Source organism: Hyperolius riggenbachi, chromosome 3 (assembly GCF_040937935.1).
Source record: "Hyperolius riggenbachi isolate aHypRig1 chromosome 3, aHypRig1.pri, whole genome shotgun sequence".
NCBI classification, from domain to species: domain Eukaryota; kingdom Metazoa; phylum Chordata; class Amphibia; order Anura; family Hyperoliidae; genus Hyperolius; species Hyperolius riggenbachi.
Genome location: NC_090648.1, coordinates 455,584,807 through 455,610,281, shown reverse-complemented (window position 1 = coordinate 455,610,281; position 25,475 = coordinate 455,584,807). Strand labels below are relative to the sequence as shown.

General features: G+C 46.3%; 2 protein-coding genes across 2 annotated transcripts in view; both read left to right on the top strand.

Annotated features, from left to right (window-relative positions):
* The window catches only part of LOC137564256 (aldo-keto reductase family 1 member C15-like), a 35,547-nt gene extending 33,573 nt beyond the window's left edge, over positions 1 to 1,974 (top strand). Inside the window, exons 8-9 of the mRNA XM_068277906.1 lie at positions 622 to 704; positions 1,290 to 1,974. Coding sequence (XP_068134007.1) covers positions 622 to 704; positions 1,290 to 1,332 — 126 coding nt within the window. The 3' untranslated portion in view covers positions 1,333 to 1,974. The remainder of the gene's footprint in view (positions 1 to 621; positions 705 to 1,289) is intronic.
* Positions 1,975 to 11,137: 9,163 nt separating this feature from the next.
* LOC137564255 (aldo-keto reductase family 1 member C1-like) overlaps positions 11,138 to 25,475 on the top strand; it is a 43,270-nt gene continuing 28,932 nt past the window's right edge. Inside the window, exons 1-3 of the mRNA XM_068277905.1 lie at positions 11,138 to 11,275; positions 12,645 to 12,812; positions 13,882 to 13,998. Of these exons, the coding sequence (XP_068134006.1) occupies positions 11,189 to 11,275; positions 12,645 to 12,812; positions 13,882 to 13,998 (372 nt within the window). The 5' untranslated portion in view covers positions 11,138 to 11,188. The remainder of the gene's footprint in view (positions 11,276 to 12,644; positions 12,813 to 13,881; positions 13,999 to 25,475) is intronic.

The window sequence follows — 25,475 nt, the reverse complement described above, 5'->3', positions numbered from 1 at the left end:
CCACAATACAGAGGCGTATAACTAGGCCCCACCGGGCCCCCCCTGCAGAATTTCAGATCGCCCCCCCCCCCTCCCTGGGGCCGTTTTGTGGGGGCTGGAGTGGTGGCAGCATGAGGGGAAAGCCTTGGCCACAGTCGGCGGGGCGAGGGGAAGTCCCCCCCCTCTCCCTCACCCCTCTGCGCTCCTCTCCAGCTTAAGTTACAGTGTGGGCAGCGGGCAGCGGCGGGCAGATACATACCTTCCGTGCGTTCCACCACATACTCCTCACTCTAGCGTCTGACGTCACTCCCGGAAGTGACAACAGACGCTAGAGCGAGGAGTATGCGGTGGAACATACAGAAGGTATGTATCTGCCCGCCGCTGCCCACACTGTAACTTAAGCTGGAGGGGAGCGCAGAGGGGAGAGCCTCGAGGTAAGAGAGAGGGGGGAAAGTTCCCCTCTCCCCGCCGACTGTGGCCAAGGCTTTCCCCTCATGTAGCCACCCCTCCAGCCCCCACAAAACGTCCCCGAGCGCGGGAGCAGGGGCTGCAGGCCCTATTGTTACGCCAGTGTCGCAATAACATAAAGTGAAAGAGGCCTAAATAGGATTTCATTTTCATTTATTGTTTGATTCTTTCCAGTTGTTTGACTTTGAGTTGCAAGAGGAAGACATGAAATCTCTGGAGGCCCTGAACAGAAACCTGCGCTATGATGATATGGCGATGTAAGTATCGGGGCTGTTTATTGTGCAAATTTGGGATAAGTCCAGCTCCAGGGCAAACTCTAAATCTTCTTTGACTGAAGGGTTTGCTTGGAGAGATCACTGTATGCAGATTTAGTGCACCTTCCCAAAATGATAACAGAATAAGTGCATCCCGTTATCTGGATTCTCTTCTACACGTAGATTCTCACTTTATAAGAATGACATAATTTATCATGTGACCAAACTGATCACATGCTTCTCCATGCTTCCTGTTACACATGAGCAGAACTATCCAGTGGTATATTTGGGTAATATAGAGCCTATGGCAAACACTGGCATTTTTAGTGACATTTATCGAACAAATAAATGGTATTAACACTAGTGAGGATTGGAGCATACAGATTGTCCTAGTACACAAATTAGTTTTAACTGAGATGGAGCTACTGAATAATCAGTAGACCTGTTAGTTAATGGAATCAGCTGCCACAAGCTATGATTTGCTAATCCCAAATGCTGCTTCCTGGGCGGGGCTAATTTGCTTATTGGTAATTTTTTTAAAGGATCACTTTTACCCCCAATAAAAATATATAATTTTTCCTTTTGCAGGTGGAAGGATCATCCCAAATACCCCTATCACGATGAATACTAGTGGAAACCTCTACTACAGGGGTCCCCAAACTTTTTCGGTCAAGGGCCAAGGTCAACAGACTTCAGACTGCTTGGAGGTTGGAACATACATAAAATGATGCTGAAAAACATTAAATTGAATCCCCCCAATCATGCCTGAAGGAGAACTCCCAGCAGCAGCCATTCAGTCATGGGGCTCCCGAAGAACGTCTTTGTGCACCAGACGGTGAACTATACTCTGGTGACAACCTGCCGTCCAGTTGGACAGCAGTGTCATCCAATGAACCTGATTGGAAGTCAGCGAACGACTGCTTGCTGGCTTCTAAAGTATGTGGATGGGTGTTACCAGCACTGCTGTTTTATATGCAGGCCACCGATATTTAAAGGTGCAGTGGGCAACATCTATAAGTTATACATTTTGTGTTTGGGGGCCAGTGAAAAAGCCTCAGCGGACTTTAGTTTGAGGACCACTGATCTACAAGATCCACAAACATACTATAGGGTTTGGAAGACATTGATATCCGTGGCAAACGTCTCTTTTGTTTATTTTGAAGTCACTTGGAGAATTAGTGGAGTATTGCACAAAAACAAACTTTATAAAATAATTGTTCCAATGTACAGAACAACTTATGATTTCCATAATAGAACCAAACTCTTGATCTGATTTTCTTTGTTGCCACTTTTTTTCTCTGTTGTCACTTTCTTTATGCATAGTTTTCTCAGCTAAAACACTGTTCCTCAAACATATGGTGGTCTATTCCAATATCATTTTGGCTACTGTAGATGCAGTGGATGTTGGGGCCACAGTGTGAGTTTTACATGGGGCCCCAAGCACACTTTTGATATGAAGCCCCAAAACCTATCAAGGACAGCTGTAGTGCCAGAGAGGTGTAATAAGCGCAAGGAAACCATTAGTTAAGGATTACTACTATTTAATGCACATATAGAGGTGTTCATTACCAGCAAAGCACCAATGCAAAGCTAATAAGATTGATGAAGGAGGGCCCTTAAAGGGGCACTATGGCGAAAAATTTTACCATTTTCTTTAATACCTTGACAAAAGGGACATGCCGTGGCCCCAAAACATTGGTTGGTTTTCTGAATGGACATCAGGCACGTTATGTGAATAAATAACCTCTACTGAGTGTGTGGACCTCTTGGATTATACTTTAGGGGATAGGATAGCAATAGGATAGATGTCATAGCTATGGGGTCAAGGTTAATATTATATTATATAGCTATAGTGGTTAGTGTGTGTGGGGATGTCGATAGTTGAATATCAGTAGCAATAAATATTCTAACTATCGGCATCATCTGGCACCCAAATACACATGCAGAGAATTGATGCGTACTATGATCACAACTTTTTTTTAAAACATCATTTTTATTGAAAATTTTGCATGATACAAAACAAAACATAACCAAACCAACTCCACCCGCCCCACCCCAAACCCCAACAAAACAAAAAGTCCCAAAGAGCCCGTACATATCAAAAAGATAAATGATCCAGTAGACAATCAATGTATATCAAAAAGACTAAGATCTGATTGACTATATATGACAGTGCCAGTGAACACAATGAGAGGATTTCCATATTACAAGTGTAGATCTGATACATTTACAGTAATATCAAGGTTAGGAACGACAGAGCTGCCATCCTCTATCCAACTACCCCATACTTTGTCAAACTTAGTAGGGTGACCTCTGGTCTGATAAGTTAAGCAATATAGAGGGAGGTTTTGATTGATTAAATTTTTGAAGTCGTCTACTGACGGTACCCCAGAAGATTTCCATTTGAAAAATAAACTTTTCTTTGCATAAAAGAAAGCTAATCTAAGGAATAACTGATTGTGTTTGCCGCAGGTGACATTATCAATTATACTCAGCATAGAAGCTTTAAAGGAGATATCAATTGGTCTATGCAAAATTTGAGCAAGCAAATGGGTAACCTGCTCCCAAAAACTATGAACCGGGTCACAATCCCATACGCAATGAATGAAGTCTGCTTCAGGACGTCCAAATTTATAACACCCGGAGCTTGTACCCTGTCCCATTTTAGACAGCTTGAGGGGGGTGTAATATATTTGATGTAGCCATTTGATTTTAATTAATTTGTCATTAGCGCTAATCACACTCGACATATAGTACCAGGGCCGGCCTTTGACCTGAGCGACCGGTGCGATCGCTCAGGGCGCCGGCTTCCAGGGGGCGCTTCTGCCGCATGGAAGCTCCGCCCCCTGGTGCCGTGATAAGGCGCAAACATGATGCCCGTGCAGCCAGCCACCGTGATGGAGGGGAAGCCGCGGGGAGGGTAGCCCGACCTCTCCCTCCCTTCCTCTCCGGGCACTCTCCCTGCTCTCCCCTCAGATGTACACTGCAGCAGAGCCAGACAGAACAACTCACCTCCCTGGTTTCGATCGCCGGCGCCTCTCACTTCCCGCTGGTCGCCTCTTCTACATTAGTTACTGATACACACTAAACTTCCTGTTAAGCAGGAAGTTTAGTGTGCATCAGTAACTAATGTAGAAGAGGCGACCAGCGGGAAGTGAGAGGCGCCGGCGATCGGAACCAGCGAGGGAGGTGAGTTGTTCTCTCTGGCTCTGCTGCAGTGTACATCTGAGGGGGGAGCACGGAGGGCGGCCCGGAGAGGAAGGGAGAGAGAGGTCGGGCTGCCCTCCCCGAGGCTCCCCCTCCAGTATGAGGGGGCACCTACCTACCTACCTACTCTATACTGGGGGCACCTACCTACCTACCTACTCTATACTGGGGGCACCTACCTATCTAACCAATACTGGGGGGGGGGGGGGGGCAGCTACCTATCTAATCTATACTGGGGGCACCTACCTATCTAACCTATACTGGGGGGGCAGCTACCTATCTAATCTATACTGGGGGCACCTACCTATCTAACCTATACTGGGGGGGGGGGCAGCTACCTATCTAATCTATACTGGGGGCACCTACCTATCTAACCTATACTGGGGGGGGCAGCTACCTATGTAATCTATACTGGGGGGCAGCTACCTATCTAATCTATACTGGGGGGCAGCTACCTATCTAATCTATACTGGGGGCAGCTACCTATCTAATCTATACTGGGGGCAGCTACCTATCTAACCTATACTGGGGGCAGCTACCTATCTAACCTATACTGGGGGCAGCTACCTATCTAACCTATACTGGGGGCAGCTACCTATCTAATTTATACTGCAGGCCACCTACCTATCTAATTTATACTGCGGGCCACCTACCTATCTAATCTATACTGCTTGCCACCTACCTATCTAATTTATACTGGGGGCAGCAACCTATCTAATCTATACTGGGGGCAGTTACCTATCTAATCTATACTGGTGGCAGCTACCTATCTAACCTATATTGCAGGTACCTACCTATCTAACCTATACACTGGGGCAGCTACCTATCTAACCTGTACTGTGGGCACCTACCTATCTAACCTATAGCTGGGACAAATGCCTATCTAGCCTATACTGGGGAAAGTATACTGGCTACCTATACTGGGGACACCTACCTGGCTAACCTATACTGGGAGGGATCTACAGCTGGCTACTTTTACTGGGTCACCTATGCCTGGCTACCTATACTGGGGGGGGGGGGGGACTTATAGCTATATGTCATGAATCAGGATGGACGGAGGCACGCCCACCCCCCCCCCCCCCCCCATTAGTGTATGTGTGTGGTGCACTGATACGCGAAGAGGATGAATTGGGGGGGGGGGCACCAAAATCTGGTTACGCTCAGGGCGCTGTGAAACCTAAGGCCGGCCCTGTATAGTACATTTCAAGTTCTGTCCAGTCTGCTGATGTAAACTCATAGCGTTCAGATTGCCATCTAGATTTAGCTAACTCAAATTTTTGAAGGCCCGATTTTTGTGACAGAACTAAATAGTAGCTTAAAATGTGTTTAGAAGTATCCTTATTCAGTACTAAAAGTTCCAGCTCAGAGGGTTTAATGAGGACGCCTGAAGTACCTAGTTGGGTTCTGATTGCCTCACGAAGCTGGAAATAGTGGAACATGGAGTGACGTGGAAGACTGCACTCCGATCTTAGGGTAGCAAAAGAGTTGAATACACCCTCCGTGTAGTGGCGTAGCTAAGGAGCTGTGGGCCCCGATGCAAGTTTTACATTGGGTCCCCCCAAAGCACTCTATACATGGCAATTGATACGGCACAACAAAACCTGCCAATGGCAATTACAGTGTGGGAGGTGCAAGACGGGGATGGGGAACAGTTTGCTAATGATTACCACTATTCAAAGTATCTATAGAAGTAATTATTATGAGCACAGGACCAACAGAGAGCTAACATTGTGCTTGAGGGAGGGTCCCTTGGGGCCCCTTTGGCCCAAGGGGCCCGATGCGGTCACAACCTCTGCAACGATGCAACCCCTATTGCTACGCCCCTGCCTCCGTGAAAATATGATTGATATATTTAACCCCGGATTTAATCCAAAATTGGCTATCTTCCACCTGGAGAAGTTCAGTCACATTACATTTTTAAATTTACTACAGGCTGCAACATTGAGTCTAAAAAAGATCTCCTATGTCAAGTCCATGATTATAAATCAGCATAACTAACTTTTGCACTGGTCCCATGCAGGCATTGCCCGGGCCATTTCAGGGCATAGCAGTATCTGGGTGAAAAAATGGTTAATGCACATATGTGATTGTACGGACACATTTTATTCCAGTAGCTAGTGTGAATGGAATTTTTGCATTGCAGTGGGTCATGTCTAGGAGAACTCACGGAGAAGCAGGTGATTTGTTTCATCAGCTGATAGATTGGCAAAGCTCTGATTTGCTGGCATCACATCCTGCTTTAGCACATGATCATGACTAGCAAATCAGAGACTTGCATACGTGTCTATCGCCTGTACAAACTAATCACATGCTTCTCCATGAGTTCTCCTAGACATGACTAGGGGTGCAGCTAGGCCTGGGCAAACCAAGCGATAGCTTTGGGCCTCACCCACAGCAGGGGCCTTCCATGCTGCCAGAGCCACCCTGTCTGTGACTTTAATGGCCACTGCTGCCTCCCTGTCACTCACACACAGACCTAAGATCAGCGGTCACGTGAAGAGAGGCGAGAGCGGCGCAGTGACCACGCAGTACACTTCAGATGGAGAAGTGCGGCTATTGCACATTTCTTGCATTAGAAGTGTGCCACACAGTTCCTGTGCACTGCTCTCCTCTCTTTGGGTCACCGCTGATCTGCAGGTCTGTGAGAGTGGTGGGGATAGGGAGGCCATACCCTTGTTGTTATATATTGTGGGTACTGTCCTTTAAAACTTAAAGGCAAAAAAGTACAGTCCACGTAGCGGGTGTTCCACTATACCCATATAATCTATGTGGCAATAAGTACTGGACTTTATGTAATATATCAAAAAAATTGTGCAAAAATGCAGTGTCTCAAAGATAGTACAAAAACTTTTTTGATACAAGACACACAACTTGACATGAAAAAATCTGTGTAACTTGAATAAAGAGGCTCAATAAAGGCTTATTCAAATTGTTTGGCCGGCAGAAAAAAAGACCATATTAGTAGAATTGGCATAATGGTTTAATTTTGCAACGACACTAGTCCGTTTCGGGCTGAGTATGCCCTTCGTCAGGCCAAATAAGCGAATTTACAATTTCTTCGAGGCAACAGCCAGCGTAAGGAGCCAAGAGAGCAAAGCACGGAGAAAGGCACCTGAGCCTAGCAGGTACACAATGTGCAAATCCACTGGTACTACATAGAGGAGGCAGCTAGATGTGGAGTATAACATCAGAGGAAATTTTCATGAAACCATCAAATATCATGGTCTGGCTTGACTTGGTGAACAATGCCTAACCTATGTTCAATGTTCACCAAGTCAAGCCAGAACATAATATTTGTCCTCTGCTGAGCCACGGGCCCCCTGTGACGTAGGGCTGCCGCGGGCCCCATAGCAACTGCTATGGTTGCTATACTGATTGCTATGCACCTATTCCCAAATATACATTACTTATGACTGGGGGAGGGGGAACCACAGATGATGTGCTGCTTGGAGCCACAAAAACCTTATCAGCACCTCTGGACATGACCATCACCACTTAGGATCATTGATCATCAGGGGTTTAGTAAATGAGTCTTGGTGGTCTCGTTTCTGGCAGGTTTGTCAAAGTCACAAAGCCAAGGATTAACTAAGCGGACAAAAGGGTTTTTCTGGAAGGCTGTAACTTGAGCAACTCTTTGAAAACACCTTTGGCTTTTTAGCCAGTATTCTTCTACAAACAAACCTTTACGTTCACAGTCACACAATACGGCTATAGATTTCTTTCGACCTTCGAACAAGCTCTGCCGGTCGGTGACATACAGACATGATAAATATTATTGCTTGACCGTTCCCTTTCAGATAAAGGCTTGGCATGTGATAAAATTGTGCACTGTTAAAATATTAACCGTATTTGTCTGTGCTGGAGATATGTATATGCTAAATAACAGTGACTAATCCGTGACAAAGTAATTTCAGGTATGTTGCACTTTGCAGCTGCTGGGAATTTGCTGTTTATAGTGTTGTTGTGCATTTGACTTTTGCTTTATGTTTAACTTCTGCATTCTGTAAGTTTGGTATCAGTAGCACACTGTGGGCCTGATTTAGGCCTCATTCACATGGGGGGCTGAAGGTCGGGATGCCAATTCGGATTCTGCAGAATTTAAATTTCCGCATTTCTGATTGGAAATCAGCATTTCCGTACGGAAATCGGAAATCCGATTTACAGAAACTCGGTAATTTTAGCCTAATCACAGAACTTGGAAGCATTGGACCCAGAGCCGGGACAAGGTCCTTCAGCACCCAAGGCTGAGACAGCAAAGTGCGCCCCTCCATCCCTCCCACCCCAGCCATCACACACTAATTGCTATTAGACTAAGAGGCGCCCCAGGGCCCCCAACATCCCCAACACCTTAATCTCTAGTTATCTGGCTTGCAGTCACTGCTATGTATGTCCTTTTCTTATTACTTTGTGCTTCAAACACAATTGGGAATGACAGCTGAATGAATTGTGTGCCCCCTCCTACACTGCACCCTGAGGCTGGAGCCTCTTCAGCCTCTGCCTCAGCCCGGCCCTGATTGGACCAATCAGAGTATACAGAATTTTTCTGCAAAAATCAGATCACCGTGGTCATTTTAGACCAATCACAAGACTGCTTTTCTGTTTTTTTGATATTCCTTTTTCTGATTTCTTTTTACATTTTTTGCATTCTCATATGCAAAAAATGACTAATAAAATAACTCGGAAATAATGGAAAAATGGAAATCGGAATTCCTGTGAAATCGGAAATGGGCATTTCTGACCCTAACTGAAGGTGGTGAATTCATTGCCTGTGAGCTGTTCCCTTGCACCGGCTGGAAGTATGCTTGTATTCGGCACAGGCAGTAGTCACATTTGAGTGCGGCCTGCTCAGATGCGACATTGCAGCGAAAGGCGCTTGTGGCTGGCAGATAGGAGGTTAAACTGCCTGTCAGTTCAGCCATCTGTCTGAAAGAGGCACCTACATTGTGCCATTCATTTTAAAACAAACTTTATTTGAAAATTTCTTTGACCAAACAGTGCTGAGATCATTTTACAGAAAAACAGAAGTTACGAACTTCAAATGAGAAATACAGGGTAACATAATCTCTCTTCCATATTATAAAGACATAGTACACATGTTGCAATAAAAAAAATTATGTTGACTTATTTTGTGCTACATCCCTTTTAGTTGGAACCCCGTCACGCTCCCGGGCACAAGAGCGTGACGGGGGATTGTGCAGACACTCTGAGCCTGTGCCAAATGGCCCTGACTGGAGGACTTTTTGGGGCCAGTTACAGAAGATCTAGGGAGGCGGAGGATGACAATGAGAGATCGATAAGTCTGGAGGGGGCTGATTTTTACCTTAGGCTTCTGATTTTTTACCTTAGGTACTCTTTAAAGTTAACCCGACCTGAAACTCAGTTTCAAAAACAGATACTTACCATGAAGAGAGGGAAGCCTCAGGATCCTATTGAAGCTTCCATCAGTGGTACGGTGGCCCCTTTGGTGAGAGCCCCCCTCCGCATCGTGGCCGCAAGGCTCCTCTTCCGCATTCATGGCCGTGCATTAAAAGCTTGAGCTCACCCGCGCATGCCCAGCAACACAGAGCCCACGGATCCAGCTTACTGCCCATGCGCGGGCGGGCTCAGTCGGCTACTGCACAGCCATGAATGCGGAAGAGGGGCTGCTCGGCCCCGATAGGATTAGTGACAATGCCTTGTCGCTAATGTTTGGGGGGCCGCGCTCAGCAATGGGGACAGCAGACCACCGAGGGAAGCCTCAGTAGGATTCTGTGGCTTCCCTCTCTTTAGATAAGTATTTGATTTTGTGTACCCGAGTTTCAGCTCTTTAACCACTTAACGACCAGCTAACGCCCATAGGCGTCGGCGGGTCATTAGTGGTATAGCATAGAAACGGCCACTCGATCGAGCGGCCTTTGCATGCCAGTTCACGGAGGCTGCCTCCGTGAACAGTGTGCGAGCCGCCGATCGCGGCTCGCACGCATAATGTAAACAGGCAGGGAAGAAATCCCCGCTGTTTACATCAAACGCCGCTACGCCGTGACGTAGATCGGCGATCCCCGGCCTCTGATTGGCCGGTGAGCGCCGGCATCTGATAGGCAGAAGCCTATCCTATGAGGCGCAGGACGGATATCCATCCTGCGCCGCTCAGAGGGGAAGGGAGAGGGAGGGAACGGGCGAGAGGGCGCAGAACGCTGCGGAGAGGGGCTTTGAAGAGGCCCCCCCCCCGCTAAGCAAATGTAGCCGGCGGCAATCAGACCCCCCCAGCAGGACATCCCCCTAGTGGGGAAAAAAGGGGGGTAGTCTGATCGCCCTGCTGCACTCCTGATCGGTACTGCGGGCTGCAGAGCCCACGCAGCACCGATCACTGAAAAATCCCCTGGTCCTTAAAGAGACACTGAAGCGAAAAAAAAATATATGATATAATGAATTGGTTGTGTACTATGAATAATTACTAGAAGATTAGCAGCAAAGAAAATATTCTCATACTTTTATTTTCAGGTATACAGTGTTTTTTCTAACATTGCATCATTCTATAATATGTGCAGATTACACAACACTCAGCATTCAAAATGAGTCTTTCAGAGCAGTCTGTGAAGTAATGACCTCTCCTCTAGCAGAGAAAAAGTAAACAGTTCACTTACAGTTGAGATAATAAAAGTCAGATAACAGCCCTCTCCACGACTAACTTAGTTGGAGAGCTTAATGGCTTGTTTGCATAGAGATAACAACTGGAGTTTCATAACTCTTCCTGTACTGGAAACAATTACACTGATGTATCTGATCTTAATGTTTTATTTCTTAGCTGTACTACACATACAAATCATAATATCATAATTTTTTTTTCGCTTCAGTGTCTCTTTAAGTGGTTAAGCGTGCCCATCAGACAGTGCAGTACTGATGTCCTTGCGTATCTCACACTGAAACTCAGGAGCGTAACACTGTGACCAGACCTCTAAAATAAATAGATCAGTCTCATTCTGCATTAAAGGATTTTACTGCATGGGGCGATAACAGGGATAAAAGAATGTTAGCATTTTCAATATTCAGGGCTTTGCTGAGCAGTTTGCTAATATATGGTATATGTCACGTAAGTCTATGTGCTGTAAAGAAGGAAGAAAGGTGGTTGGTGCGGAAGGGTTAATTAACTCAGTAATATGATATTTAGGTCTTGTGTGCAGGACAGCCTTGCCGAGAGAATGAGTAGCTCTGGGAGGAGGGGTCAGTGGTGTCCACACAAAGTCAAGTGCAATAGCAGGTGAGAAGTCATTGTGCATCGGGAGCCCAGAGGTAGCATTATAATGGCCCTGAGACCAGACTCCTACGTCGTGCTGAATGATGGGCACAAGATGCCAGTGCTGGGGTTTGGCACCTATGCCCCAGAGCAGGTAAGACACTCTAACTCTTAGCTGTGGAAGAATATGGGTCATTTAGTGGCTGGATTCTTCCTGTTCAGTAAGCCAGCACCTATTCAGTAGGAGACCTCCCTAACACTGCTGCTGCTGCCTATAGAGCGTGTCCTAGTGGCTGCAGCTCCACCAGGAGAAAAGCACAATATACAGTTAATGTTTTCTGTTTTGTCTTGTCTCCCCAAATGAAAAGAATAAAGTTACTAACTTCCATCTGTACCAAATGTGTGTGCCTTTGTTGCTTGGTGAAACGTTAGCCCAGCTGCAGGGTTTGCAAACAGCCATGGGTGGAGCAAAGGGGCCATTTTTTGGCATAAGCCAACCAGGAAGTGGTCTATGACGACCAGGGCCGGATTTAAGGCAAGGCCACATAGGCCATGGCCTAGGGCACCACAGGATCAAGGGCGGGACGGCAGCAGAATATACTGGGGTGGGGGGCAGGAAGGGTCACCTGGCTACCTATACTGGAGTGAGGGAGGGGTCATCAGGCTAGCTATACGTAAGGGGGAGTGTTATCTAGCTTCTTATATTAAAGGGAAGGGAGAGGGGTCATCAGTCTACCTATACTAGGGGGAAGGGGGGGGGGGGGGTCATCAAACTATCAAAACTAGAGGAGGGAGTGAAGAGTCATCGGGCTGCTTTACTAAAGGGAAGGGTCAATGGGCTACCCATACTACAGGAGGGCGGTAAAGAGTACAAATCCGCCCCTGAGGACGCCACCAGCAGTAGGGAATGCCATAGAACCATGCCAAGATTATTTGTGGAATTATTTCTCAATAAAGGTTTTATGGAATTATAAAACCCAACCGCTGGTTGTATAAAGAAATGGATGGGATGGTACTGGAATTTAAAGTTGACCTGAACTCTTGCACAGGACACAAGGAAAACAGAGAGAAGAGCCTGTCTAATTCCCCCTCATCTGTAAGTAGATAAGTGTAATTTGATCTCTCAGCTTTGTCAGCACAGAAATTCAGCAGACACAGCTAATCTGTTAGCTCAGGATGTTAACCCTTTGTCTGCTTCCATGAAAGCAGGAAGTAGACACACTGCAGATTTATTGCAAGAGTTCTGTAAACTGTAACAAAGAAATGTCTTTTGTTTAAAGGTTATTGTGCTGTTGCTTATCTTTTAGAGCAAAGAGGAAGTTCTGAGGGTCAAAAAGTATATTGCAATTCTGTCAGCCCAATAAATTCTTGAAGTTCTAGGACACTTTTTCTAGTACTACTCCTTTTGTTGGTCTGGCTTACTTTGGCTCTTCACAGCTGAAGACCATTGGGGAACATAACTAATTATGCTCGATGATATTACTGTATCTTCTCTTCTTTGGTTTTGTCTTGGATTTTTGTAGTACACCAAAGAGCAGGCTGGCGAGGCTGTGAAAGTGGCTATTGAAGTTGGATATCGCCACATTGATTGTGCTTTTATATACGGCAATGAGGTGGAAGTAGGTCGGGCCATCAATGAGAAGATTGCTGATGGGACAGTAAAAAGAGAAAACATCTTCTATACTGGAAAGGTAGGAGGACCCTCATATGGGATTTTTTTTGTCGTGTTCATCCACACTTCACAAAGAGAGATGAGGAAACCATTTATTGGTTAGCAGACAGATAACATAGCACAGTATACAGTAGTTAACAAAGTCTTCTTCAGTTAGGAAGAGCCAACCGAATTGTGGACAACCACTAATATGTGCAAAGGCATAGGGGGATGTTACACAAGATGGGGCAATGGGGAAGTTCAAGTAGTAGGAGAGCTGCCACCTATGAAGGGGAAGGAGAGCTGCAACACATGAGGTTAACTCTCCATAAAGTAATGCCAGTCATGTTTGATAAACTGCTGTAGTATTTGAGTAGCATACTACATTTGCTAATGGTAATCCCAACATGGGCAGACGGAATGCTTGCCAGCTTCTGATAACCGCCACAATAAACAAGACACAATGGTTGCTCAGTGCGACCGCAGCACTGAGCATTTGATGTTCACCACACTGAGCAACAAGGACAGACAACAGACAGACAGACGGAATGCTTGCCAATCTAATCGCTGCCCCAGCGATTAGCAAACATCCACACTGGCACGGACAAGACAAACAAGTAGGAGCGTAACTAATAGCAACCGCAGCCTATAGTTACGTCCACAGGAACAGGACTAGCAAGAATACTACCAGTACCAGTCTCCAAACTATCAGGATAGGAAAAGACTTCACTGTACCCCTGCGGGTGCAGTAAACGTCCAAGTAGGCAAGGCAAGGTAATGCAATACAATATTCAAACTTCACATAAGGAACCCAGCAATCAGCTAAGGCAAAGCTGAACGCTATGACGGGCAAGGTGTGAGAGGAGGAGCAGGCTTTTCTATGGATATCAGCCAATGAGAGCAGACATGCAAATTCCCACACAGCTTAATGATAATCACGCAATCCTGTGTTAGGCTGAGGGACAAAGTCCTGAAAGAGGGACAAATGAGGAGGAAAGAGGGACAGAGCTCCCAAAAGAGGAACCCCTGCTGTAGGTGATTGCTGATGTTCTATTTTTCTATGTCAGGTTCCAATTACTAATTTTGTTCTTCTTGTTTTGAACCCTCAGCTGTGGAGTAACAATCACGCCCCTGAAAGGGTCCGTCCGGCTCTTGAGAGCTCTTTGAAAGACTTACAGCTGGATTATATGGACTTGTTTCTAATACACACGCCTGTGGAATTTAAGGTATAGTCTTACATCATCACTACACTGGTTTACAAACTAATCCTGTAAAATAAAGCACAGAAAGCATCAGTAATCATCAGTTCTTCTTCCTTGCACCCTGAATCCGATTGGTTGCTGAGATCATAGCTGAAAAAGTTAGCTGTCTCTGAATTTTAGGCCCGGGCCCACTAGGGCACTTTCTGTTTTCTAAGAATCGATTGTGATTCCAAAACGTTACAAGCATTACAATCCTATACGGTATACGCTGATTCCACAGAAGTGATTGTGATTTGCCCAAATAGCGGTGGGATGTCATTCAAGGAATGCAATTCATGAAATTGTCCTGGAAAGCGCTGGTTGTTTAGTGTTAAAATCACTATCTAAAACACTAGTGTTTTTGAGAAACATTTTTGATTTCAAGTGGGCCCCAGCCCTACAATCTAGTCCTTAATATGGTTTCAGAATTGAATATAACAATCACTCTATTAACCACTTGCATACCAGCGTTCTCTGGCCCCTTAAAGGACTTCCGAGGCCTGTTTGCTCTAAATTTTTTTTAAAAAGTTAGATACCTGTGTCAGTTTGTGAGGCACGGAGGACGCCGTCCGCGCCCTCCGTGCCGTTCCGCCGGGTCCGCGCCACTCAGTATCCCCCCGACCGTCCCCTGACCGCACGGCCCGGGCTCTCCAGCCTTCACAAAGATGGCTGACGGAGCTGGCCGCAGCTGCGCAGTATGCATAGCCGCGAGTGCGGCTGCGCAGCTCTAAGGCCAACCCCCCGATCCACGCTACAGGAAACAGCCTGTTACGTGGATCGGGGGGTTAGCCTTAGAGCTGCGCAGCCGCACTCGCGGCTATGCGGACTGCGCAGCCGCGGCCAGCTCCGGTGGCCATCTTTGTGAAGGCTGAAGAGCCCGACCCGGGCCGTGCGGTCGGGGGACCTTCGGGGGGATACTGAGCGGCGGGGACCCGGTGGAATGGCACGGAGGGCGCGGATGGCGTCCTCCGTGCCCAGTGTCGGACTGGGAGGTGGAAAAACTGAGGAAATCCACCTGCTGGCCAAGCAGCAGTAATCAGGTGTTGCTGCTCACAGTGAAGACTTGCTGCAGGTTTCTGTTGGGAGTGATAACACAGGGTTTCTGCTGCTTGGCCAGCAGGTGGTTTTTCTCAGCTTTTCCACCTCCCAGTCCGACGCTGTCCGTGCCTCACAAACTGACACAGGTATCTAACTTTTTTTTATTTTTTTTTGAGCAAACAGGCCTCGTAAGTCCTTTAAGGACCAGAGACCACTGGTACCAAAAAATGGAAAAATCTCGCAGCTCACACATCGCTGCAGGCCACTCGCTCTGCAGTTGCTATGATGGCAGAGCTCTGTGAGCGAGTCAGGAGACAATTTCATTGGCTCCAGGGGCGTAACAATTGACCCTGCAAGGGATGCAGCCGCAGGGGGGCCCATGGGTGGAGAAGCCGCAGGGGGCCCTGTGGGGTGAGAAGTTTCTTTTCCCTTTCCTGAGAGACTGACAACTAAGGACAGGGAGAGAAAAAAAAACCTTTCTGCTCTCTGACCAATTGTTTTAATGACAGCATCTGCTCAGCCACTCATAAGGAATCGTACAAAGTTTTGTAGAGAAAGATTTGCAGACGATCCCTATTCAGTGTGCAGCAGACTCTTGTGTACAACTCCCAGCCCCCAGCCTCTCTACCCCTCCCCAAGGTCTCTGTACTGTAGTGATGCTGGAGGAGTCTACAGAGCCAGTTCTGCCCCCAGCCTCTCCACCCCCCCCCAAGTGCTGTGTACTGTAGTGATGTTGAATGAGTCTGCAGAGCCAGTTCTGTTCCATCAGAGATGGACAGAGTGAGTGTAATAAGCTGAGGATGGGAACACACTCGTCAGTTGGTTTTCTGTATGCACACCATGTGTGTCTGTACCTGTGAAAACATGCACGTTTTAGTACAGGAGCTAATGTACCGTAATTGATAAGAGAAAATGCATGCAGGAAAACACATTCAAGTGTGCACTAGCCAATTGATTAAAATTGGCTCTCAGTTTACCTGTGCAGAAAGCGAATGGTGGTGGTGGGGGGTAGGGGGTCTTCATTCAAAGTTTTGCATGGGGGCCCAGTGATTTCTGATTGGCTCCTGACTCTGTGATCACTGTAAGCCACAGAGATTGGCTCACAGTGATCACGGGATCGGTAGCCAATGAAATCGGTTCCTGACCAGCTTACAGAGCTCTGCCATCATAGCGACGGGAGAGCAGTGCGGTCAGTGGTAGTGGTGAATCTGTGCCACGCGGTAATTGAAATCTGCACCCTGGCAGGAATAAGAAACCATAAACAGGGCATAGATTTCAATTACTGCGGTTTGGAAGCAGTTAAAGACAGACTCTGGGATTTGCTAACTAAAAATATCAGACAATATGTACACATGAGGATGCACACCATATATGCAATTGATACTAGCTATATTAGTCTAGGGTGCTCTGTAACATATAACAAACTATATACATGAAAAAACACGCACACCATGTAGTTTCTAATGCAAATAGATATATTGAAAGACGCAGTGACGTAGCTAAGGGGCTGTGGGCCCCGATGCAAGTTTTATAATGGGGCCCCCTTAGCACTCTATACATAACAATTGATACGGCGCACCAAAACCTGCCAATAGTAACTACAGCATTAGAGGTGAAAGAAGTGGATGGGGAGCAGCTTGTTAATGATTACCACTATTCAAAGTATCTATAGAAGTGATTATTATGAGCACAGGACCAATAGAGAGCTAATACTGCAGTTGAGGGAGGGCCCTTCAGGGCCCCTCTGGCCCAAGGGCCCCGATGCGGCCGCTACCTCTGCAACCCCTATTGCTACGCCCCTGGAAAGACGTAGGCTGACAAAGTGCAATCAAATACATGCAAAGAGGCACAATGGAAAATGTATATACAAAAGTACACAACAGTAATCAGTAGACCTGATGGATACAGCATACAGGCAATAAATTAAGTGCAAACAAAATGCACACTAAAACGCAGAAATCCAATAACAAACTGTTATAACTGCTGACAGTAGGAGGTACTAACTGATACTGGTATCTAAAGCAATGGATAACAAACAGTCCAATGCAAATGCAATATACACAGAGTGAGGAAGCGAGGTACAAAACGCAGCTGCATTACCCAGACGCAGCGTTTCAGAAAGTTCCTTTGTCAATGGGACAGGCAGGTAAGCAACTGAAGCAGAGCGGCAGAGCGGTGATGTCCGCTAACTAAAAATATCACCTTAAAGTGTACCAGAGCTCTACAATTAAAAAGATTTTATACATACCTGGGGCTTCCTCCAGCCCCATCCGCTCGGATCACTCCCACACCTTCGTCCTCCGCTGCCCGCAGCTATGAGAACCGGGTCCGCGCACTTGCGTCAGTCCAAGCCAGTCTGGCGTATGAGAAGTGTGCCGCTGGAGAGATATGCAAAGAGTGCACTTCTCCTGCATAGCTGGCCGCGGGCATTGGAGGACCGGAGGATGGTAGCGTGGGAGCGATCGGAGCTGATGGGGCTAAAGGAAGCCCCAGGTATGTATAAAATCTTTTTTCATTTTAGAGCTCTGAGTACCTTTAAGGGCCTGTCTCCACTCGTCAGTTTTATGTGCATTTTCTGCACAGGAAAACTGCAATGTTCAATCAATGGTCTTGTTCCCACTTGAATGCATTCTTCACATGCAGAAAAACTATTGATAGCAATGCAAAACTGTTGGACAACTCATATAGAAAAAGTGACGCACAGAAAAACTGATGAGTGGAGTACTTTTTGTAATAGACTTTGAGGCCCCTTTGCATTACCTTGTTTTACCGCAGGGTAACACAATGACAATGGGGCCTGGCTAACACTCTGACCTCATCTTGTTGTGGTGGAAGTGCCTAATCCACCACTCAACCAAAGCAGGGATGCGTTACGGCCAAGTCAATGGGTCAACGCATACCTTTTAAAACGGTTGCTGGTGGTGTTGCAGAGCGCATGCGTGGAACAACGGGAATACAGCGGGGATTATCGGGAATCCCAGTGACGTACTTCCTGTCCAGCATAGAGTACATCACTGGTAGCAGGTTGCGAGGGGTGTTTGAGGGGGGGGGGTGACGGCTCTATGCATATGACCCTGTCAGCGCACTCTGCTGCTGGGTCATATGAACGACATTTTGTGTGTTGATGTGCGATGGTTGCTGAGCATTGCACCGCCAATGCACTGGTCAGGTGTAAAAACCCTCAAGTGTTGTATAGCGATGTTTCCTGGGGGAACCCTTTTTCAGGGTGAACGGCGTCTTTGTAACTCTCCAAACATGAGGAACTCCCTTCAAATCCCAGTGGAAGGCTGAGAAGGTAGAATCCTGTACTATTATTATTTATTTATAGAACACCTTCATCTCCATTGCACATAGTAAGATAGAACAATGGGAGCGGCACGCACAGGTAATAAACAGCATAAATGTTGCAGCTACTAATAAAGCAGTAGGAGAACAGAGGCGCCAGCAGGATAAAAGTGGATAAAAACTTTAAAATTTGCTGGGAGGAAGTGGTGGACTTACCTCCATAAAGCAGACACGAAAGACTGTCTGAATAGTAGTCACATTTATTAATTAGTACCCCAAAACAGTGCAACGCGTTTCGCAGGCCCAGCCCGCTTCATCAGGCAATAAAAATGGGGACAAGACAGAATTTCAGCAATAGCAGGTGTAGCGCCTCAGTGTGTGCCTATACAGTGGTTGCCTGTGTGGTAACCCATGTTTGTGAGTATAATTTTCTCACGATAACCTTTACTTCATTTATGCTTAACATACTACACTATATTGGGCTCTCGGTTTCTCTACTCTTTATCAGCTACTAATAAAGGCAGTGGCATAATGACAAGAAACAATGGGGGGCAGAGAAGACCTGCCCTTACCAGCTAGCATAGCCACAGAGGGAGGGGGAAGAGACAATGGAACACCACCAATTATATCCTTTAATTCACTAGGTAGATATAACCTTGGCTCACACTATTGTTTTAAACAAGCAAGCACGTGACAAAGGTCAATTGTGATTAAAGTGAACCGAGCACCTTTTTTATCATTCAGGACATTTCTATAGCACATGAAAAATGCATGCCGACAATCTGTTTCATTATTAAAATAAACTTTCATTTTACCTTGTATTTTACATTCAAAGTAGATTAATTACCCTGTTTCAGCAGGGCTGCCCGGGCCGTCCCCGGCCCGCAGAGCTTTCAGGTTCCTAATTGTTTTATTGGGCTAATTACCAAGAGGTAAACAATGCTATTAGACAACAAAGGGGGTTAGTAATTAGGAGTGTGTCTTCAAAGACTGAGTTTGTGTCAATGTGTCAAGATAGCATCTCTGACTTCTGTAAATAAGGAATGTGAGAAGGGGAGGGGGGAACATGGCAGCTTCTATGCCAGGAGAGATTCCATTGAAAGAGAATGTGCTCAGTTCCCTTTAACCTCCTGAGTGGTATGCAGGACACTGTGTCAGGCATGCCGCTTCAGAGGTTTTGCTAGCCTGAGTCCCCTGTTATAAAACTATTAGTTTCTAAGGATGAATAAGATGTTAGCTAGGCGTACGTACGAAAAGGGCGTCGGGAAAAAAGGGCGCGTGGTATAAACGATAAATGGAAAATATCGTTTATAGAAATATTGTGTAGAATTTCGTTTATAAATAGTGTTTTAAGAATTTATAAATCACTAAATAATGTGTATGAGATCGGCAATTCTTAAAACGTTAATCTTCCCTATTTGTAAAGTGAAACTTATATTTACGTTTATTAAAAACCCTCCCTGTACCTATCCCTAACCCCTAGACCCCCTGTTGGTGCCTAAACCTAAGACCCCCCTGTTGGTGCCTAAACCTAAGACCCCCCAGTTGGTGCCTAAACCTAAGACCCCCCAGTTGGTGCCTAAACCTAAGACCCCCCTGTTGGTGCCTAAACCTAAGACCCCCCAGTTGGTGCCTAAACCTAAGACCCCCCAGTTGGTGCCTAAACCTAAGACCCCCCTGTTGGTGCCTAAACCTAAGACCCCCCAGTTGGTGCCTAAACCTAAGACCCCCCAGTTGGTGCCTAAACCTAAGACCCCCCTGGTGGTGCCTAAACCTAAGACCCCCCAGTTGGTGCCTAAACCTAAGACCCCCCTGTTGGTGCCTAAACCTAAAACCCCCTATGGATAATAATGTTTTACAGACATTAATAAATAAAAAATGTAAAGAAAAAAATGTAAATTATTTTTTTGGGTGGATAATAATGTTTTAGAAATGTTTTAGAAATAGTGATTTAGTATCTTCATAAACGTTATTCGTCACGGGCTCATTTTGTAAACTTAAATCATCACAAACATAGTTATAAATCCTTAAAAATCTCCGGCGCCTTTTTTTCCCTGTTCAGCGCCCATTAAACGATATTTATAATGGAAGTGAATGGGGCGCCCTTTTTGTCCACTTGTCTCATGCGCCCAAATCTACTGCTTCCGTTAGCTAGCACTAGGCTAGCTAGTATAAGTGCGCACAACCCCCCGATTGCCCAGGATCCCCCCGATTCAGCCGCTTATACATTACCCAGCCTGATTCCAGCTTCACCGCACAGCTCCGGTCTTCTCTATGGGGAGAAGCGGGTGTGCGCATGATGTCATGTACGATCCCCCCCCCATAGAGAAGACTGGAGCTGTGCCGATTGCTGGAACCAGGCTGGGTAATATAAAAGCGGGTAAATCGGGGGTATCCTGGGCAATCGGGGGGTTGTGCACACTTAGCGGCGTAATGCTCAGTAACGGCGTAACGCTTAGGAGGTTAAGGAAATAAAAATGGCGTGGGGCCCCCCTCCCGAGCCTCTGTAACCCCTTGTCCCCCATGCAGGCTGGGATAGCAAAAATGCGGAGCCCCGGCTGACAACGTACCCCTTACCCATTTCCACAAAGGGTTAAAATGAAATAAAAACGCAACCACGAAAAAAGTATTTTATTAATCTAAATTAACCATAAATACTTACCTGTACCTTTAAAAAAATGTTCCCACGCCCATATCCTCGGTAATTGATCCAGCTAATACAGTATCCTTTATCTTGCAATCTTCTTTACTTTGATTGAAGATCTCCGACGCCACATACGCCTTGCATGCTGCCCCCACCGAACTGCTCTCAGCTATACAGTATAGCTGAGAGCGCATCTATACAGACGTATTACCGCCGGCTCCTGCTAGCCTCCCTGCCTCCCCGCACCTGTCACCCTCACCCATGCTGGCACCCAATGCACCCATGCGTGCCAGCATGGGTGAGGGTGACAGGTGTGAGAGAGGCAGGGAGGGCAGCGGGAGTCAGCGGTAATGCGTCTGTATAGACGCGCTCTCAGCTATACTGTATAGCTGAGAGCAAAAAGCATCTTTAAATTTTGGCTTCAAGGCTCCACATTGGTTCCTTATCAACCAATGGGGATCCTCCTGATCCCCATTGGTCTGTTAAGGAACCAATGGGAACCATTGGAGCCAAAATTTAAAGATGCTTTTTGCTCTCAGCTATACTGTATAGCTGAGAGCAGTTCGGCAGGGGGCTGCGTGTGTGGCGTCAGGTGCGCGCGGAGATCTTCAATCAACTGTATCTGAAGATCGCAAGACAGGATATTGCTGTGAGAAAATTGGCGTGGGAATTTTTTCTTAAAGATACAGGTAAGTATTTCTGAAGATCGCAAGATAGATTATAGCGTGGGACCTTTCCCGAGGATATTGGCATGGGAATTTTTTCTTAAAGGTACAGGTAAGTGTTTCTGCTTAATTAGGAACATTAAAAGGACTTTTCTCGTGGTTGCGTTTTTATTTCATTTAACCCTTTATGGAAATGGGTAAGGGGTCATTTAATCCACTATACTCATTTCTCCTGGGAGGGAGGCAGGCATCTAGGTTCCCCTTCTTAAAGGGGACTCCTAGATGCCACCATGAACCCCCCCAGGAAGTCATTGCCCCCACCTCCTCCTAAGGCACTGGAGGTGGGGAAGAGCCCCTTATCCATGGATTGGACAAGGGCTCGGGGGGAGAGGGGAAGGCTTGGCCGCCCCTCCCCCCCAGAGCCCCCCATACCATGGACCATGCGGGCTGGTATAGCTCAGGGTGCGAAGCCCCAGTCAGCCGGGGCTCCGCATTCTGGTTATCCCAGCCTGCATGGGGGACAAGGGGTTACAGAGGCTCAGGAGTGGGGACCCCACATCATTTTTTTTTTCCCCACACTCAGACAGAACATTGCCCAAAATTAAAAATGTTTACATTTTTTTTTAAATATTGTTTCCCACTATCTTTTTAACATATCCTGCAAATTTGGTGTTGCTAGAATGTAAGGGGCCTTTGTTATTAACTGCTGGGAAACATTTCCCACACTCTGTCTTTGACCGGCGGCATTTAAATGTATCCTTTTTTTTCTTTGAACTTTTAAAATCGATTTTCCCAAAAAGTATAAGGTCTTTTTGAAAAAAAAAAATTCCTCTTGTTCCCACTGTTCTTCTTAACATTCCCTGCAAATTTGGTGTTTCTGGCATTTGCTATTAACCGCTAAAGTTGGTGGGCGTTTAATTTTCCCACGGTCAGAAAGAGAATTTTAAAATCGATTTTCTCAAACACTATAAGGTCTTTTTGAAAAATGTTTTTTCCCTCTTGTTCCCAATTTTCTTCTTAACATAACCTGCAAATTTGGTGTGTTTATCTTTTAAGGGGGCTGTGCTATTAAACTTTAAAGTCGGCGGCTAGACATTTTCCAAACGGCAGCAAAGCAGGGCTTAAAACGATAAATATCGTTCAGGCAGGACAAAAAAAAACAGGTTTTAAAACAATAAATAACGTTTTGACGGTTGGCGCCATTTGTTTACTTTATAAAACGATAAATATCGTTTAATAATGATTTTCAATGATGCGCTATTTTTATAGCGCCCGTGCCTGGCGCCATTTTTCACTGCTCCCTAAAAAGTATGTGTCTGGACAAAACTATTAAAATCAACATCGCTGTTGCTCACAAGCTGTCACACACCATACCGTACCCGGGCAAACACCTTTACAGCCTCACACATGCATAAGGGCCCAATTGAACCAGCAACCACCTCATTAAGGCGGGCAGACAGTCTCTTGTTGTCCAGTGCATCATCCAGCAGCAATAGACTTCTAGCATAGCACAGCAAAGGCAAGTCCCAGCAAAGCATAGTTGCAGCAGTTTGTATACTTATGAGACCCAGATCATGTCTCTCAGATTAAAGGATAGATTGTGATTGGGGTGTTCCCGCATTAGCCCAGTGAGCCGCTTATCGCTCCACTCACAAATTATCCCAAGGTGACGATGAGTCCCTCCCTTACCAGCTACCAATCTAGAGGAGAGGAATACAAGACCAGGAATAATGCTTTCTAGCCTTCTGTCCCTGTGCCTCCACTGTGCCAACCTGTTTCTTCAGTGTTCCCCTGTGCCTCCACTATGCCATCCTGTGTCTCCAATGCCCTCTTCTGTCCCGACTGTGCCATACTGTGTCTCCAATGCCCTCCTCTGTCCTGACTGTGTCTCCAGTGTCCCTCTGTGCCATCCTGCATCTCCAGTGTCCCCCTGTGCCTCCACTGTGCCAACCTGTTTCTTCAGTGTTCCCCTGTGCCTCCACTGTGCCATTCTGTGTCTCCAGTGTCCCCCTCTGTCTCCCTGTGCTTCCACTATGCCATCCTGTGTCTCCAATGCCCTCTTCTGTCCCAACTGTGCCATACTGTGTCTCCAATGCCCTCCTCTGTCCTGACTGTGTCTCCAGTGTCCCTCTGTGCCATCCTGTGTTTTCAGTGTCCTCCTGTGTTCCCCTTTGCATCCACTGTGCCATCCTGTGTCTCCAGTGTTCCCCTGTGCCTCCACTGTGCCATCCTGTGTCTCCAGTGTTCCCCTGTGCCTCTATTGTGCCATCCTGTGTCTCCAGTGTTCCCCTGTGCCTCCACTGTGCCATCTTGTGTCTCCAGTGCCCCCCTCTGTTCTCCTGTGCCATCCTGTGTCTCCAGTTTTCCCCTGTGCCTCCACTGTGCCAACCTGTTTCTTCAGTGTTCCCCTGTGCCTCCACTGTGCCATCCTGTGTCTCCAATGTCCTCTTCTGTCCCAACTGTGCCATACTGTGTCTCCAATGCCCTCCTCTGTCCTGACTGTGTCTCCAGTGTCCCTCTGTGCCATCCTGCATCTCCAGTGTCCCCCCTGTGCCTCCACTGTGCCAACCTGTTTCTTCAGTGTCCCCCTGTGCCTCCACTGTGCCATCCTGTGTCTCCAGTGTCCCCCTCTGTCTCCCTGTGCTTCCACTATGCCATCCTGTGTCTCCAGTGCCTCCACTTTAACATCCTGTTAGGAGCTGGGAAGCTTTGTATCTTTGTGGGTGATTTGACTCTGATCAACACTTTGGCGTCAATTCACCAAGCATTACCGCATTCGGTAATGCTGAAAACAGCTGATTTTACTGATCACTTAGGAAACTGTCAATTCACCAAGGCTGTTACCGCATGAAAAGCTGAAATTACCGAGCAGTGAGGTAAAGTATTGAGTTGTCTGGTAAAAACCTCAACAAATGTCAGCAAATGTCAGTAAATGTCAATTCACCAAGGTTACAGCATGCAGTAAAACACAGTTCCATTACCGACAGATCTCTTCTGTGGAGATCAGTGCGAGACTCACAGAACTCACAGTAGCAGAGAGATTATGGAACAAAACAGGCTTCGCCTGCCTCCCTTCGGCAGTTTACCCTCTTAAGTTCCTGTTTGAAAATGTGAAGGAGCTAGTGGGGGAAATAAGAAGTAGTGGGAAAATAACCTATGTAGGGCATGTGTTAAGTCTCTTTGAGTTCATCTAAGCTGTGGCAAATAATTAGCGTACGTTAAAAAAGGGCGCCGGGAAAAAAGGGCGCAGGGTTTTAAACGATAAGCATGAATAACGTTTAAAAAAAATTGTGCTATATTTCGTTTAAAAATAATGTTTTATAAAGTTATAAATCATTAAATAATGTGTATGAAATCGGCAATTGTAAAAACGTTAATCTTCCGTTTAAAAAGTGAAATTTATAATAACGTTTTATAAAACATTAATAAGAATGTTACTAAAGCTATACCTAACCCTACTCTCACACAGAACCCTCCCTGTACCTACCCCTAACCCCTAGACCCCCCTGGTGGTGCCTAAACCTAAGACCCCCCTGGTGGTGCCTAAACCTAAGACCCCCCTGGTGGTGCCTAAACCTAAGACCCCCCCTGGTGGTGCCTAAACCTAAGACCCCCCTGATGGTGCCTAAACCTAAGACCCCCCTGGTGGTGCCTAAACCTAAGACCCCCCTGGTGGTGCCTAAACCTAAGACCCCCCTGTGATAAGCATTAATGACGTTTTAAAAAATATTGTGCGGTTTTTCGTTTAAAAATAATGTTTTTAAAAAAATGTACAATTTTTCGTTTAAAAATAATGTTTTAAAAAAGTATTGTACTGTTTTTCGTTTAAA